The sequence below is a fragment of the Bicyclus anynana genome, chromosome 20, assembly GCF_947172395.1.
Source record: "Bicyclus anynana chromosome 20, ilBicAnyn1.1, whole genome shotgun sequence".
Taxonomy (NCBI): Eukaryota; Metazoa; Arthropoda; class Insecta; order Lepidoptera; family Nymphalidae; genus Bicyclus; species Bicyclus anynana.
The window spans coordinates 12,599,046-12,615,543 of record NC_069102.1 but is presented as its reverse complement, the minus strand read 5'-3'; the positions used below and the strand labels follow the sequence as shown (position 1 = coordinate 12,615,543).

Below are 16,498 nucleotides of genomic sequence, written 5' to 3'. Positions count from 1 at the left end.
ACTAATATTATAAAGAGGTAAAGTTTGTAAGTTTGTAAGTTTGTCACATTTTTTAAATGGGGTAATCTTCGGAACTACTGGTCCGATTTCAAAAATTCTTTCACCAGTAGAATGCTACATTATCGGGGAGTGCTATAGGCTATATTTTATATTGGTATCATATATATTAGCCGAGTTATCCCAGTTTATGTCATACAGGTCAGATTAAAAACCTTTTAAACAGACTTATTCGCATGCGCTGCCTTAACCATTGTGAAAAATTGAAATTAATGTATGGAGGCTTTATGTATCTTTAAAAGTTCTACAAAAAAGTCCGCGACGCCATATATCTATCTTCTATATATTAGCAGATATAGTACCTTTTGTGTTTTAAAAATTATTAATTTTATATACTTAGGTTTACGTCATTATTTATACAACTAAACTTTAATCCTTATTAAAATGAATTATTTAATAATCACAAGGATATTATGGAGATAAGATTTGCCCTTTACAGTATGTTAATTACTTAAATAGTTTCGGAGATATTACAAAATTTCTAAAAGACGCAGAAATTCCGCTATATGACGCCCGGCGCTTTCATTTACGTAGTTCCCGTTCCCGTGTGAATATGGGGATCAAACATAGCCTATGACACTCGCAAATAACGTAGCTTTCTATTGGTAAAACAATTTTCCAAATCGGTCCAGTAGATCCAGAGATTACCTCCTACAACCACACGAACTTTACCCTTTATATTATTAGCATAGAAGTCTCTATGTCTCTTGGTCATACCACCACTCTCGAAGAACTGGACCGATTTTGCTAAGGGTAGGAGTAAGATAGAAAAGTTACAGGGTAGGGTAGGGTACGGGTAGGGAAGCGTAGGGGAAGTGTAGGGGTAGGGTAGGTTTAGGGCCGGGTTTAGGGTAGTGGTAGGGTAGGGGTAGAGGTAGGGTAGTGGTAGGGTAGAGGTACGGGTAGGATAGGGAAGCGGTAGGGTAAGGGTAGGATAGGCGTGAGATAGGGGTACGGGTGGGATAGGGGTAGGGAAGGGATAGGGTACGGGGAGGGTAGGGGTAGGATGGGGGTAGGGTGTAGGTAAGGTAGGGGTAGGGTAGGGGTAGGTTTGGGGTAGGGTAGGGGTAGGGTGGGGGTAGGGTAGATGTAGGGGTTGGGTAGGGTAGGGTAGGGTTGGGGTAGTGGTAGGGTAGGGGTAGGGTAGGGTAGGGGTAGTAGAAAAGTTGACATCGAAATTTACGCGGACGAAGTCGCGGGCGTCCGCTAGTCATTTTATAAAAGTTGAAAGTGTATCAGCTAATGCTCCTACCAAAGATTTAGTACCTACTGTAGCCAATGATTTTATATAGATATGTTACGTGCCTACTAAATCACCGCAAAAAGTGTGAATTTAGCTACTCCACTGAGCACACCTTCCAAAACACACGACTCAACATTGTAGACCAGAGTTCCCCAAACTTTTTTGAGTCGTAGACCCCTTGCCATGTGTTACAGTATTGGGTAGACCCCCTACTTACCTGATATTGATTTTCTGTATCCTACAACTTACACAATTTTATAAACATAAATAATAAATTTTTGTCTTCATTGGTACTTTTAAAATAATGTACATGTTTTAATATTATAAGGTACTAGCGGACGCCCGCGACTTCGTCCGCGTAAAAATCGATGTCAACTTTCATTTCACATCCTATTTTGCAAGTTTTATAACTTATACCTAATAAATAGTCCACTTATCATTTTAGATTTACAAATCTTTAATTTTACGTAGAAAAATTTTCTACCCCTACTTCACCCATTTCTGATTTTGTTTTCGCGACAAAAAGTATCCTATTATACTTCTACGTATTATGGTCTCAAATCGTCTTAAGTATCATTTGAATTCATTCTGTAGTTTCAACGTGATGCCCGGTCAAAAAAAAGGCAGACAGACAGACAAAAAATAGAAAATAGGCTTCAGTATCGATCCCCTACCTCTACCCTACTCCTACCCTACCCGTTCCCTAACTGTATCCTACCCCTACCCTACCAGTACCCTACCCTACCCGTAATCTTCCCTTTCCCTACCCCTTGCATAGTGCTAGGATAGGGGTAGGCCCTACCCCTACCCTTACCCTACCCCTATCCTACTTACTTACTAACTTTGCTCTCTTGTTGAACAAATAACTATGTCACGTCTATCCCATAGGTTCGCTATCGGTATTTTTGCATTTTATACGGTTTAAAGTGCTCATTTAATCTACGGAACCCTACACTGCGCGTGGCCCGACACGCACTTGGCCGGTTTTTATAGATATTTGTAAATAACCCCTCTTGCGTGGTTTATTTGCCTTTATTTAGTAAGTAAATTATTTATTATAACACGTACTGTGTAGCGAAATACGTGTTATATTATATTATAATTTTATCCCCTGGGAACAGGGGATAAAATATTGTTACTCCGTGTAACACCAGCTGTCAGCCACTGAAATTTTCATCAAAATAAGTCCATCTGTTTCAGAGAATAATCTGAACAAACATACAGACGAAATTTTTAAAAATAAATTTATTATTTATGTTTCATACTTTCTTAAGCTATATGCTTAAGCTTAAGCTGTTAATTTAAAATTACAAACAGACACTTCAATTTTATTTATTTCAGTAGACATCAACAGAAGATTTTGCTTTAAAGAATAATTAAAAACAAATTTCCCAAAATTAGTCTAATAGCCTATTATAAAATTAGTTATTTCTCATTATGTAGCGGTAAAAACCATTCCGAGATTGTTTTTGGTCTTATCTCCAAAGTTGTTAAAAGCATTGACGTTTCAAAGATGTCCTATTTCGATATTAACTGACCTAGAAAACTCGAATAAATGAAAATTTCTACAATCACGTTTCGTATTACGCCCTGCTACTTTCCCATACAAGTCCCACGTTGGGCGCCAATCGAGTTATAGTGACGTGTACTTTGTAGAATGGTTCTATTTTTAAAATGATCGTAGATTTTGGCTATGGTATGGTTCAGAAATAAATTGAATGTTAGATAATAAATTGTAGTGTTTCTTAAATTAATTATTAATTATACATTCTTAATTATTATTATTAGATCAACATTTTTAATGTTGTGTTCATATTTTGTTCGTGTAAGCATAATCTATGAATATGAGTAGGTAATAAGTTTAAGGTTACGATAAGTAGTAAGCACGTAATGGTTCTTTCTACTATTTAGTTATTATGATGGGTTTTTTTTTAATTTATACCTATAATACCTACAGATGATTCTTTAATATAAGCAGATGTGTCGTTATTTTAAGATTCCTACGATTCAATATTAGAATTTGGGCCATTATAGTAAAATAGACTGCACACAACGGGCCTGTATAGTAGAGTGTTTTTAGGGCAGGTCTATTCATTCGCAGCTCGAAGCGACGGCGCGGCGCAGTGCGGCGCTATCGAACGCCTGCGCGGGGGGCAGCGCTAGTCGCGTCCAACTATCGATACTTTCACCGACTTGCGATGTCTCGATTAAATACTCGATTGTTATTTATTATTCACGTTAAGTAAACACATTGTTACGAACTCTTAATTAATTCACGACGCTATTACGACGCTTTTAAATTTACGAGCTATTTTTGTATGATTGATATCAAACGGGTAGCTACATATTTATACGAAGTAAACAATACAAATATAAGTTTCTTTTTTTGTTCAAACTTTCTAGGTATGTTGAATAATGTTGTAATGTTCAATTTGCAGAGTTTTATAAAGATTTGTAAAAGGATGCAATTACGGAAAGAACGCTTTGTATTTCAGGGAGCATAAACAAAAAGGAGCGTTCGATTTTCGAATACGATTTGAATCGGCAAGAATGTCGTTGGAATGTAAAAAAAGAATAGCAATGTCGATAGGGATCGCTCGCGGCGCGGCGTCCGGTGCCGTCCGTCAGTGCGCTCGCAGCCCCCGGGAGCGCGGGATGGGTGGCGCGCTGCTGCTCGCGCTGCTGGCGGCGGCGCGGGCCGGCGAGCCCAACGCGACCGACCTTCTCGACCTGGACTTCTCGACTGACCTCACACCAGAGCCCGAGGCGGACGAGAAAACGCCGCTGTTCCCCGTAGACCTGTTCACGGATGAGCAGCGGCGATCGGGCGCCGTTCTACTGCACGTGGTGGGCATGGGCTACATGTTCGTCGCGCTCGCTATAGTGTGCGATGAGTTCTTCGTGCCAGCGTTGGACGTCATCATCGAGCGGCTGGCCATACGCGACGACGTCGCCGGCGCTACGTTCATGGCCGCCGGCGGCTCCGCGCCAGAGCTGTTCACGTCCATCATCGGTGTCTTCGTGTCGTTCGACGACGTGGGGATCGGCACCATCGTGGGCTCCGCTGTCTTCAACATCCTGTTCGTGATCGGTGCTTGCGCGCTGTTCTCGCGCACTACGCTGTCGCTGACGTGGTGGCCGTTGTTCCGCGACTGCACCTTCTACTCCGTCAGCCTGCTGGTGCTCATATACTGTTTCCGTGACAGCGAGATATACTGGCAGGAAGCTCTGGTGCTGTTCTCACTGTACGGCGCGTATGTGATGTTCATGCGATGGAACCAGCCCGTGGAGCGCGCGCTGAAGAAGCTGATATACAAAAACAAGGTGACCCGCGTTAGGAGCACGGACCAGCTGATGCCCACGGTAAGCTCGCCCGCACACCTGCATGCACGGAGACCTGGATTTGGTTTACATGAACGCACTCGAACTAATTTTATTCAATTAAAACACCCATTGGCACGCTTTTTCTATAAGTTCCAAATCCATGTCGTGATTAGGAATTGGTTAGACTGACGCATCTCCGAATTTCAATAGCTTGAGCTGCTTTTGCAACATTACGACTAATTACAATACAACTAAACCAGTCGTAGCTTCTAAAAGTAGTTCAAGTTTCTGAAATATAATCTTGCGTTTAGATTATTATAGTTAGAGAATGATTCTGGAAATTAGTTTATCAACTTAAGAAATTAGAACTTACACTTAAAACAGTCATCGTATGATTATCGTATTTCACACGAAATTATCATTTTCGCATCACTAATTTATTCAAACGCATCAAGTACATAAATGTTATAATTTTACCATAGACATTTATTTTATTTTTCATTACTTGTTTCGCACTAAATGATTAAGGCACAATATTTTTAGAAATTGAATTTAGAACATACTTACTTTTAAATATTTTAATTGTCGTATTTGAATTTCGAAATGTTTTTTTAATGCGATATTTTTATACAGTTGGTGTTTTCACGGCTTTGATTTCTAGTATTTCTGAGCTAAATGGATAGGTCATGTTTATAAAGCGGTGTTTATGATGGGCTGTTTGAGGCACGTTGTTATGGCGACTAGAGGCGGGCCCTGCGTTGCTTACGTAACTCTAGCGTAGGCTCACCATGGAGTAATTGTAGTAATATCGTGAACTAATAGAAGTTAGGCCTTGTTATTACTTCATATTTATCAATTAAGTATCTAATATCATAACCGCTTATCAAAAATTTATTTGGAGCTAATTAATTACTTATCAATTAAAATATATTGAGCTGCAATTTATGAGTTCAAGGACTTTTTTTTTTCATTGGCTTTAGAACTCTGCGTTCTGGCCGTTTTTGGGCTTTCCAAAGACTTCCAAAGAAAGAAGGTTCGTACGCAGTAAAATTCAATTCTTCCTGTTTTAAAATTCGCAATTGGAAAAACACTTTTATGGTTGAATTTTTTTGGTCAGTTAGGGCGTTGATAATTTGAAACACAGATTAGATATGAATTGCGTTGCGGTTCATTTATTATCTTTGCGTATTTATACGTTGATTATGTCAACGTATTTTTTATGTCTACGGGTATTTCCCGTATACATAAAAAATACGTAAGTAAGAAACGAAAAGTAATTAACACAGATTAAAGAATAACAGGCAGATAGAGCGCACGGAACACGACGGTGTCGTAGCCGTTTCAAATACAAAATTCAGAAACTAGATTCTCGAGTCAGTACGATACGAAGCGTCGCATCAGTAATTTTCAATATTATTCAAGAAAAATGACGTGTTATGTTTTAAATATTTTATTAAAAACTGTTCACAAAAACTAAAAAAAACAAGATAGAGTATTTTTTATTGGTACGAGTAGTTATTGATTATTTTAATAATTTTGTTGTAAATTTCGTTGAATTTTGAAATACAAATTATGAAAAACAGTTTGTATATGCGAATGTCAAGGAGGGTTTTTTGTGGGTTTCACCAGCTTCACCACGCTGCTTGTAAAGACTCATTCTGGATCATTCTTTATTCTGTGGTAGGTCAATTATAAAAAATAAATGTCAATACGCCCGTAAGACTTACTAGAAAAAGGATTTTTAAAAGCAAAATTAAATAATATAATAATTTAAATTCAGCATCTTTTGAACGACTTGATAATTTCACATTAGAATCTCACTGTTTAATCTATACTAATGAATTATTATGAAGCTGAAGAGTTTTTTTGTTTGTTTGGTTGAGTGCGCTAATCTCAGGAACTACTGGTCCAATTTGAAAAATTCTTTCAGTGTTAGATAGCCCATTTATCGAGGAAGGCTATTGGCCATATTTTATCCCTTCATTCCTACGGGAACGGGAACCACACGGATGAAACCGTGCGGCATCTACTAGGTCTTACTGTCGACTTTTCTAGGATACTACCATGAATTTGTCAGGTATAGTAGCTTTTTTGTTAATCCAAGGTCTAACCAATCTTAACTTTAGACGACTTCCGTGGTCGGACCTCCGTTTACAAGTTAGCCCTTGACTACAATCTCACCTGGTGGTAAGTGATGATGCAACTTGGTAGGTGTAGGATGAAGATGCACCTTTCGATTTCTACACGACATACCGGAACGCTAAATCGCTTGGCGGTACGTCTTTCCCGGTACAGTGGTAACTAGCCACGGCCGAAGCCTCCCACCAGCCAGACCTGGACAAATTAAGAAAATCTCAATCTGCCCAGCCGGAAATCGAACCCAGGACCTCCGTTTTGTAAATCCATCGCACATACACGCACCACGGAGGCCGTCAAAAAATTCTTTCAGTGTTACATAGCCCCATTATCAAGAAAGGCTATGTATTTTCCAGAATTCCTACAAAAACGGGAACCACGCAGGTAAAACCGCGTGGCGTCAGCTAGTTGGAAAATAAATATCTTTAAACCGATGTGCAATTTTCAACTTACTTCAAAAAAGGAGGAGGTTCTCAATGAGACGTGTATGGTTTTTTTTTTTATTATTGTTCGTCATGTAACTTCGTCATTATTTAACCAATTTAAAAAAATCCTATTTTGATTGAAAGAGTATTTCTTCCAGATTTGTCCCATTTAATTTTCATGAAAATCGGTTCAGTAATTTTGTGTTAAAATTAAAATAACGAAATTTCCGACACACAGTGATGCATTAACTAAAGCCGATTAGATCATAAACTTTTAGGATTTATAGACAGTTATTTCCCGTGGTTCTTTCAGAAACGACTTTAATTTATACTTCAATGGCTTGGCACCGCCTTCAAAGTGATCAGGAGGTAGCACATACGATGCTATTTTTAGCTTTTTAGTTTATTTTTGTGATTTTGAAGTCGATTCAATTTTTTGTTAAAAAAAATTTTATTAGTATTTGTTACCTCATAACTTCATCATTTAATAACCAATTTTAAAAATTCAAATTAAATTTTTTTTTTGAGAGAGTATACTTGGTCCCATTTAATTTTCTCGAAAATCGGATTAATAATTTTGTGTTAAAATCAAAAAAACTGATAATATGTCTTTGAAGTCGGTTCCATTTTTATGTTAAAAAAATTATGAACATTATGCTATTAATAAATATACAGTACGTACCAAAAATCTCATCAGACCCATTGGTTACAATGGTTGTATTAATAACTAGCGGACCCGGTCAAGCTTCGCTTTGACTTTTGTGTACTTCTTCCATACCTTTACCTACCCTACTCAAACCCTATACCTACCCTACGTCTATCCTACCCCTACCCTACCCCTACCCTATCTCTACCCTACCCCTACCCTACCCCTACTCTACCCCTACTCTACCCCTACCCCCTACCTATACATATGATAATTCAAATTATTACGAATCTGTGGACGTCCATCGGCTGTTAATGATGAATGATAAAAGTCGTGGGCACTCCGCTAGTATAAAGATAATTATGCTCCATTCAGGTCTGACAGGGTTTTTGTTACACAGCCTATAACTGGAGCATCGAATTGATATATTTTTTCCCCGGACTATAAAAACAAATATAAAGATGTAGTCAGTTGAAAAACAAGCACATCACTATACCAAAGGCTTCATCGACTACGTTCACAGTAGTTCGAACAAAAACAAAATATTCATACAATGCAGAATATTTGAATAGGCAGCGGTTGTTCGCTACGAACTGGCTACGAAGCGCTACGTATATTGCCTACGGTCGGCTACGCTTCGTAGCGGAGTTACGTAATGCTTACCTAACCGGAATATTTTTATTATTATAATTTAAACTAGCTGAGGTCGCGCGGTTTCACCCTCGTGGTTCCCATTCCCATAGGAATACGGGCATAAAATATAGCCTATAGCCTTCCTCGATAAATGGGCTATCTAACACTGAAAGAATTTTTCAAATCGGACCAATAGTTCCTGAGATTAGTCAATAATATGGTAATTAGTCAATAATATGGTGTATTTGTATAGTATTTATATAATCTTGAAATCAATTTAAATTGGTTTATTTATCAAGGTACTCTATGATGGAGTAGTATGCTTTGTTTATTAAAAAAAATCTTTAATTGTTTCTTAAAACTTGCCAATTGTAAATTTTTATTGATTGGCAAAATACACTTTTCCGAAACTGTGCTGATTTTGCAGCTTGTCCACACAACCTTAGTCGACGTCTTTTATTATTCAAGTTTTTGAAAAGTGATACGTTAGCATGTACAAATACTGCTGTTTCAAAAATATACAGAGAAGGAAATGTCAGGATTTGTAACTCTTGAAAATGGGGCTTCTGTCCAATGAAGATTCCTGATTGCTCTGATGCATCTTTTCTGAGCTTTAAAAACTCTTTCTCTGTCGACTGAATTACTATTATTTAAAAGACTAGGGAGTTTACAATAAACTTCATCTTATAGAGTACAATCCAAATATTACCACGAAACAGTAGCGTTCAAGGTTATAACAGGAAAAATGGCGTCTTTACGTCTATAAAAAGCCACTGCATTTTATTTCAGATGCCCCATTTTCATCTGAAATGAAACGTCTAAGCAAAACTATTCTTTGCGATTTATGTTCAGAGATCCCAAGTTTTCATTTTGTGTGCCAAGAATGAATAAAATGTTAAAAATGTTTTATACTATGAATTGGATGCAACGTGGACGCATTTCTCTCGCTCTCTTGACCCGGGAAACACAAAAAAGTAAACATTTACGGAATTAATGTTGTATAAAAACTGTTGCATAATAGGTGTTTTACTTTTAATTGAGACACGAGAGTTACCAACCATGTTATGTGGCGATTCATACTCTACTTTATGTAATGACTGAGGGGCTGCATAAGGTAGTTATGGTGGATTTTGGAAGGTCCAAACCACAGGGAGAGACGAATATCTTAGCATTCCATGCTAAGATATATTAGTATATAAATAATGATTATTCCAATCATTATTAATATATTTTACGTCCTCCGTGGCGCAGTGGTATGCGCGGTGGATTTACAAGAGGTCCTAGGTTTGATCCCCGGCTAGGCTGCTTGAAATTTTCTTAATTAGTCCAGGTATGGCTGAGGTTTCGCTGTGGCTATAGTTACTACCCTACCGGCAGAGACGTACCGCCAAGCGATTTAAGCGTTCCAGTACGATGTCCGGCAGAAACCAAACCGGTGTGGATTTTCATCGTCATAAAAAGTTAGCCCGCTTCCATTTAAGATGGCATCATCACTAACCATCAGATGAGATCGTAGTTTACATCTAAAGAATAAAAAATGTATATTTATTTAGATAAATTGGGAAAAACGTCACATTTCACCATCAACTCCAAAATTAGCAAGCAATTTGCTCACTTAAAATGAAATATAAAAGAAAAAAAAAACAAAATTACGTTAACGAATTTGCGCGGATCGCGAGCGTGGGGATATTTACGAGAACTCTTCAATTAAATTGTACAAAAAGTGATATCAATTCGTTTTGAGCACGTACCGAAGGCCGAGCGACTCGCTGAGGGCTTTCGACACAACCAGAGGAGTTGTCGGCAAGCTTTGTGGACAAAGACAAAAGAGTTCTCTCATATACGGGCCTGTCATCATGAATTTTGTAACCTAAATGTCAATCGCCTGTGGCAAAATGATTTACGAAAAGTCATTCTTTCGGTACTAATCAATCAAATCATATTTATGTTACTCACCAATAATGTAGCTTTCCACTGGTGAATATTTTGACAACCTCCATGGCGCAGTGGTATGCGCGGTGGATTTACAAAACGGAGGTCTTGGGTATGATCCCCGGCTGGGCAGATTGAGATTTTCTTAATTGATCCAGGCCTGGCTAGTTACCATCCTACCGACAAAGATATACCGCCAAGCGATTTAGCGTTCCGGTACGATGCCGTGTAGAAACCGAAAGGGGTGTGGATTTTCATCCTCCTCCTAACAAGTTAGCCCGCTTCCTTCTAAGACTACATCATCACTTACCATCAGGTGAGATTGTAGTCAAAGGCTGTGAATAACAAAAAAAAAGAATACGTAATAAATTAAGGAAATCCGCCGGAAGTCGACATCAATGTTATAAACTTTGTAATCTAAATGTTAGTGATAAAAAAATATATACAAGCCATTCTTTCATTACCATTCATCAGCATTTTAAGACTTCTCTCGTTGCAAAGTTTGTATTTAATCAATTGCGTCAGATACACAAGGCTCTTATTGCTATTGCATACCTTTACCAAGTAAAAAATAGAGAACGTAAAGGTTACCAAGTTGCAAAATAAAACCCTTGTATTTCATCGCATACCTGCATATCTGAAAGAAGAAAGAAAGGAAGAAAATAAATTTATTGAAATCTAAAAGTTACAATCAGTACCCTATCCTTATGACAGCATGTCTGTCTGTAACCCTTAAAAAGAAAGGGTGTACAGCTCAGCATATGCCGTGCACTACGTACAAGTATAATACAAGGCGCTGATTTTCAGCAAATTTTTCAGAAAATTGTCAGATTTTTGTCTGAAAATTTTCTCAATTCTCTACGTGAGTGAAGTCTGGCAATCCGCATTGGGCCAGCTTGGTGGACTATTGGCCTAATCCCTCTAATTTCTGACAGGAGACTCGTGCTCAACAGTGAGCCGAACATGGGTTTTTAATGATAATGGTGATGATTTCTGTCCTTGAGCTACGAGCGCGGTAGTAATAGTCACCGGGTTTTTTGTTATTCTGAAGGAAATAATACCTCAAATAATCCCTAATAGTATCCCTGTCAATTTTGACAAACTTAAGTACTTAATAAAAATTGTATTTATAGCCCAGTAGTTCCCCAGTATAAAAATAAGATACCATTGAAAGTGAGAATAGGACGAGTATATAAAAAATATTCTTCCTATAATCTATTCTACCGACTGCATCCCCGTGGCGCTTGAGTAACTGCACGTCTAACATCATGAGCTCTCCTACCATAGTACAAATGTAATTCAATGTAAATCCGGCTTAACAGCCAAGTTTACGTCACACAATTGACATTTAAAGCGTATTCAACATCGCGAACCACTTAGCGAATCTAAAGCACTCATTATAAGCACCGGCTGTAAATAGGACAGCCTGAAACAAGGTCGTAGCCTCCGCGGCAGCTCACTTGGCCTGCGCTATGAGTGTTCCAACATGTCTAAATTGTCTAATTGCATTTTTATACGTACAAAAAAACAATATTGTTGACTAAAAAGTAGCAAGAAAGAAGAAAGAAAACCGATCTTGCAAAAAATTACTTATTTGTGATTAGCCTACGCCCCAGGGTTTTACCCGTATAGTTTCCGTTTCCGTAAGAATACGGGTATAAAATAAAGCCTATGACATTCACAAATAACGTGGCTTTATAGTGGATTTTTATACGTACAAATAAACAATATCGTTTACCGAGAAATAACTGCCGAAAACCGATCTTACTAAATTTTACTAATTTGTGACTAGCCTACGCCCCACGGTTTCATCCGTATAGTTCCCGTTCCCGTAGGAATAGGGGTATAAAATAAAGCCTATGACATTTGCAAAAAACGTGGCTATATAGTGGTATAAGAATTTTCGTAATCGGTTCAGTAGATCTAGAGATCACCCCCTACAATACCACAAACTGTACGTCTATTATTAGTACTTATTTAGTAATTTGCGAAAAAACCTGATGATTTTGATGGTATAAATGTTTGTTACTATTTCACACCCCACCTACTGAACCGAATCACCTGTAATTTGAAGTAGAGATAGATTATAATCTGAATTAACACATAGGACACTTTTATCCCGAAAAAATCAATGGTTCCCGAGGGATTTGTAAAAAGGGCCTCGGGCCTCCGCTAATAGCTCAATATTTCACAGCTCGAATTCAGGACCTGGTGATTGTGCCACATATGCGAACCTCTGGACAAACGAGGCGAACAAGTTACCTAATAAGTAACTATAGCCTACTTATATGCTTCACTGAGAAAAATAAACTACTTAAATGAGTTACTTAGGAGCAGCATACGTACAATAGATGCCATATACTTAGTAATGATAAAGCTTACTGTGCCTTTCATAGGAACACCATGTTACACAAGGAGTTTGTATGCAACGCTTTAAGCGTAATAGTGTCTGATTTGCTACGTATTTTAAGTATGGCGCACCAGGACTTTTTTCTCAGTGTTTAAAAAAAAGTTTACTGTATATCACGATTCTGCGAAATGCCGTAGCATTATTAAAAAGGTAGGGAGATAGTACTGCAGTCTGGAGCCGTGCCAGGATCGCATAAACATTAGGGACAATGTCTTGTGGAGGACTCCTTGCTACGGTGTATCGATCTACCCAGAGAGGGCGTGTTTTAAGAGCCGGTTCCATAATGCTGCAGGTTTAACAAGTACTGAATAAACTAATGATTTTAAACTTATTTCGTGGTTGTTCATTATGAATATTACTTAAACGGGTACACATCACGATAAAACGACGAGATTTTTAATGTCGATATTTCGACCCAGTTGCATGGATCGTGGTCACGACGGGACTGAAGTTGCGAGATGCGAAGTTGACATCAGCTGTTAGGGGCAGGATCGATTCAATCAAAAATTCAAATTGCTTTTAAAGTTTAGTGTTGTAGTTTTTTTTCCACCGCTAAAAGCGAAAAAAAGTAAATAACCATTTATTCTTCCTCTCACTCAATCTACCAAATGTAATCAGTCCCCATGACGCTTTATTACCTGCAAATTTAGCATCTCGGGCCACCTAGAGTCTAGAGATTTATTATTTGCGACTAATGCATTTGTCATCCTGGGGTCAGTGTTCAATCATCCTCAAGAAACAAAATAATACTGGAAATAGAATAATATAATACAATAGCCTTAAAAAACCTCTTTATTGTCTGCATTGTGGTCTAACGAAGTGGCTCTAAGAGATAGCTCTAACAAAGGGAAACTCTGAATATAATGAATGCATAGGAATAAATTTTATTATACCAAAGCTTTCAATTCGAACTGTGGAATTTTTAATTTATAAGAGTTGGCTTAACTTGGCTTGCTCGAAATTAATTTTATTGTCTTACTTTTTATCTGTGTGTAAAATTGATTTTCTTTCCTCATTTTCTTTTATGTTTTAAAATAAATTATTTGCCAAATCTTTTATGGATAGCTAGTATATAGCTGACGCAGCGCGGTTTCACCCGCGTGGTTCCCGTCCCCGTAAGAATATGGAGATAATATATAGCCTATAGCCTTCCTCGATAAATAGGCTATCGAAGAACACTGAAAGAATTTTTCAAATCGGACCAATCGTTCCTGAGATTAGCGCGTTCAATCAAACAAACAAACAAACTCTTCAGCTTTATAATATTAGTATAGATGAATAAGCAATGTTCTCATTCCCCTCCAATTAGTCAGAAAGACCATTGTGTACATGTGAGTATATGAAAAAGCGAGTAGTAAAAAAAAATTTTGAGGAGATAGTACGAGATAGAAATAATATTTAATGAAACAAATATTTATTTTCATAACAAAAATAAAATATTCTTTCCCGGTTTCTGAAAAGCCTTCTGTTATAATTTCAAGAAGCGATAAAACAAATCATTTATTCATTGAGTTCATTTATGTTCAAGCACAAAATTTTAAATTATATCAAAATCCATCAGCCTCATCCAAGATCTGAAAATATTTTATACAAGATTTAGTAAAGTTCGGTTACTTTTCAACAGACGAAAAACGGAGTGAAGGCTATCAATCATACATAAAAATATATCGACATGTTTATTTTTATGTATGATCACGCGTAACTTATTACTGAGTGATCCGATTTTTTTTAATCTTAAGTCGGTGTGGTGTTGACTTTACGTTACTGAAAAAAAAACACAAAAAATCTCTATGATAATAAAAAGATTACCGGCACCTCCTTCAAAGTGATCAGTGCGTAGAAAATATTATAATGTTATTTTTCTCTTTTTAGTTTCGAATGTATGTTTATGTTTTAAAGTAAGTTGCAATTAAAAAAAAATAATTGTTAAGTTCCGGTTCCAGTAATTGTAATAGTGTTTTCGATATCTATACTAATATTATTCTTCTTTGTCGCTGCGCTCTTGACAGAGCGGTCGTGGTCTTTAGGACGTGTTGGAGGCAGATGTAATACGCCTCACGAGCATTCGCCACTTCTCCCTTTGTGTAGTGAGTCGCGTACATTCATGCAAGGGACCGCCTACAGCAGATTTAATCTGGTCGGTCCATCGCATGGGTGACCTTCCGCGTGGCCTAGTCTCTATACTCCAAGAACTCGACATAAAACAACGTCTCTCGACATTAGTACACAGTCGCATTCTTCAGTTTTTTGGACATGTCTCCCGGCGAGGGAATGATTGTATCGAACGCCTTGTTGTGCAAGGGAAGGTGGAGGGAATATTATAAAACTGAAGAATTTGTTTGTTTAATTTAACGCGCTAATCTCAGGAACTACTGGTCCGATTTGAAAATTTCTTTCAGTGTTAGATAGCCCATTTATTGAGGAAGGCTATAGGGTATATATTATCCCCATATTCCTACGGGAACGGGAACCACGCGGGTGAAACCGCGCGGTGTCAGCTAGTCGATAATATATTCGATATTAAAAAATACGAACACAGTCGCGAGGAATCGCTAGTAATTATTATTACGGCTCTTACCCAAAGAGGTACTCTTCTAGCCACTTATACTATAAAATGTACAGTCATTAGTGCAGTACTGTACTTGACCCGTATAATGAAATTCATAAATTGTGTAATTTTTTTTCATTGGTGCAGTTGCGTAAGCACATGCATTGCTTAAAATAATAAAGCGATCGGGGGTATATGGGTTCGATTCCCAGTTTGTACTTCATAGATGCGAAATTACCGCCTACCTTAAAGACCCGCTATGAACTTGAATTAACATGAATTTCCCATTTTGTAAAATTTTCATGTACCTATAGTGCCTTTTTTATTCTTTACAGGTTGACCCTTGATTACAATCTCACTTCATGGTATGCTACTTAGATTGCATCATCACTTACCAAGTAAGTGATGATGCAATCTAAGATGGAAGCGGGCTAACTTTTTAGGAGGCTTTCGGTTTCTACTCGACATCGTACCGGAACGCTAAATCGCATAGCGATACGTCTTGGTCGGTAGGGTGGTAACTAGCCACGGCCAAAGCTTCCCACCAGCCAGACCAACTTAAGAGAACTTTCATCCGTCCATTTGACAGTAGTGCGTTTAACAAAAAAATTGTTCATGATATCTTCTATTGAAAAGCCATAAAAAAACTAAATAAGTTGAATGACTGTCATTTCCGGCAACCTAGTAAGCTAATAGCCTAGTTAGCAATCATAGTTAAGCGTTAATTAGTTATAACATAAAAACACTTATCTCGTTATGTTGAAATGCCTATTATATTTTATCAATTGGGTTATAAGCAGGGCCATAAAAACCAATAAATTGTTAATTAATGTTTTCCATTCACATAAAAAATAGCAGACGCCCCGCGGTTTCACCCGCGCAGTTCCCGTTCCCGTGGAAGTACAGGCATAAAATATAGCCTTTGTTTTTAGCTGATAATGTAGCTTTCTTTTGAAGTAAAAATTATTAAAATCGGTTCGGTAGATTCGGAGCTACAAACACTTATAAAAAACGAAAAATATTACTCGTAACACAAATGTACACTACACAACATTATTAAAAAACTTTCCAACACAAAGCGTAACCTACTCGATTCTTTATTATTTTTCAATTAAACATTTTCCCCTTACTTTGTAACTTTTAA

At 37.6% G+C, this 16,498-nt stretch overlaps 1 protein-coding gene across 1 annotated transcript in view; it reads left to right on the top strand.

Annotated features, from left to right (window-relative positions):
- The first annotated feature begins 3,921 nt into the window (after window positions 1-3,921).
- LOC112047664 (sodium/potassium/calcium exchanger Nckx30C) overlaps window positions 3,922-16,498 on the top strand; it is a 98,527-nt gene continuing 85,950 nt past the window's right edge. Inside the window, exon 1 of the mRNA XM_052887778.1 lies at window positions 3,922-4,663. Coding sequence (XP_052743738.1) covers window positions 3,956-4,663 — 708 coding nt within the window. The 5' untranslated portion in view covers window positions 3,922-3,955. The remainder of the gene's footprint in view (window positions 4,664-16,498) is intronic.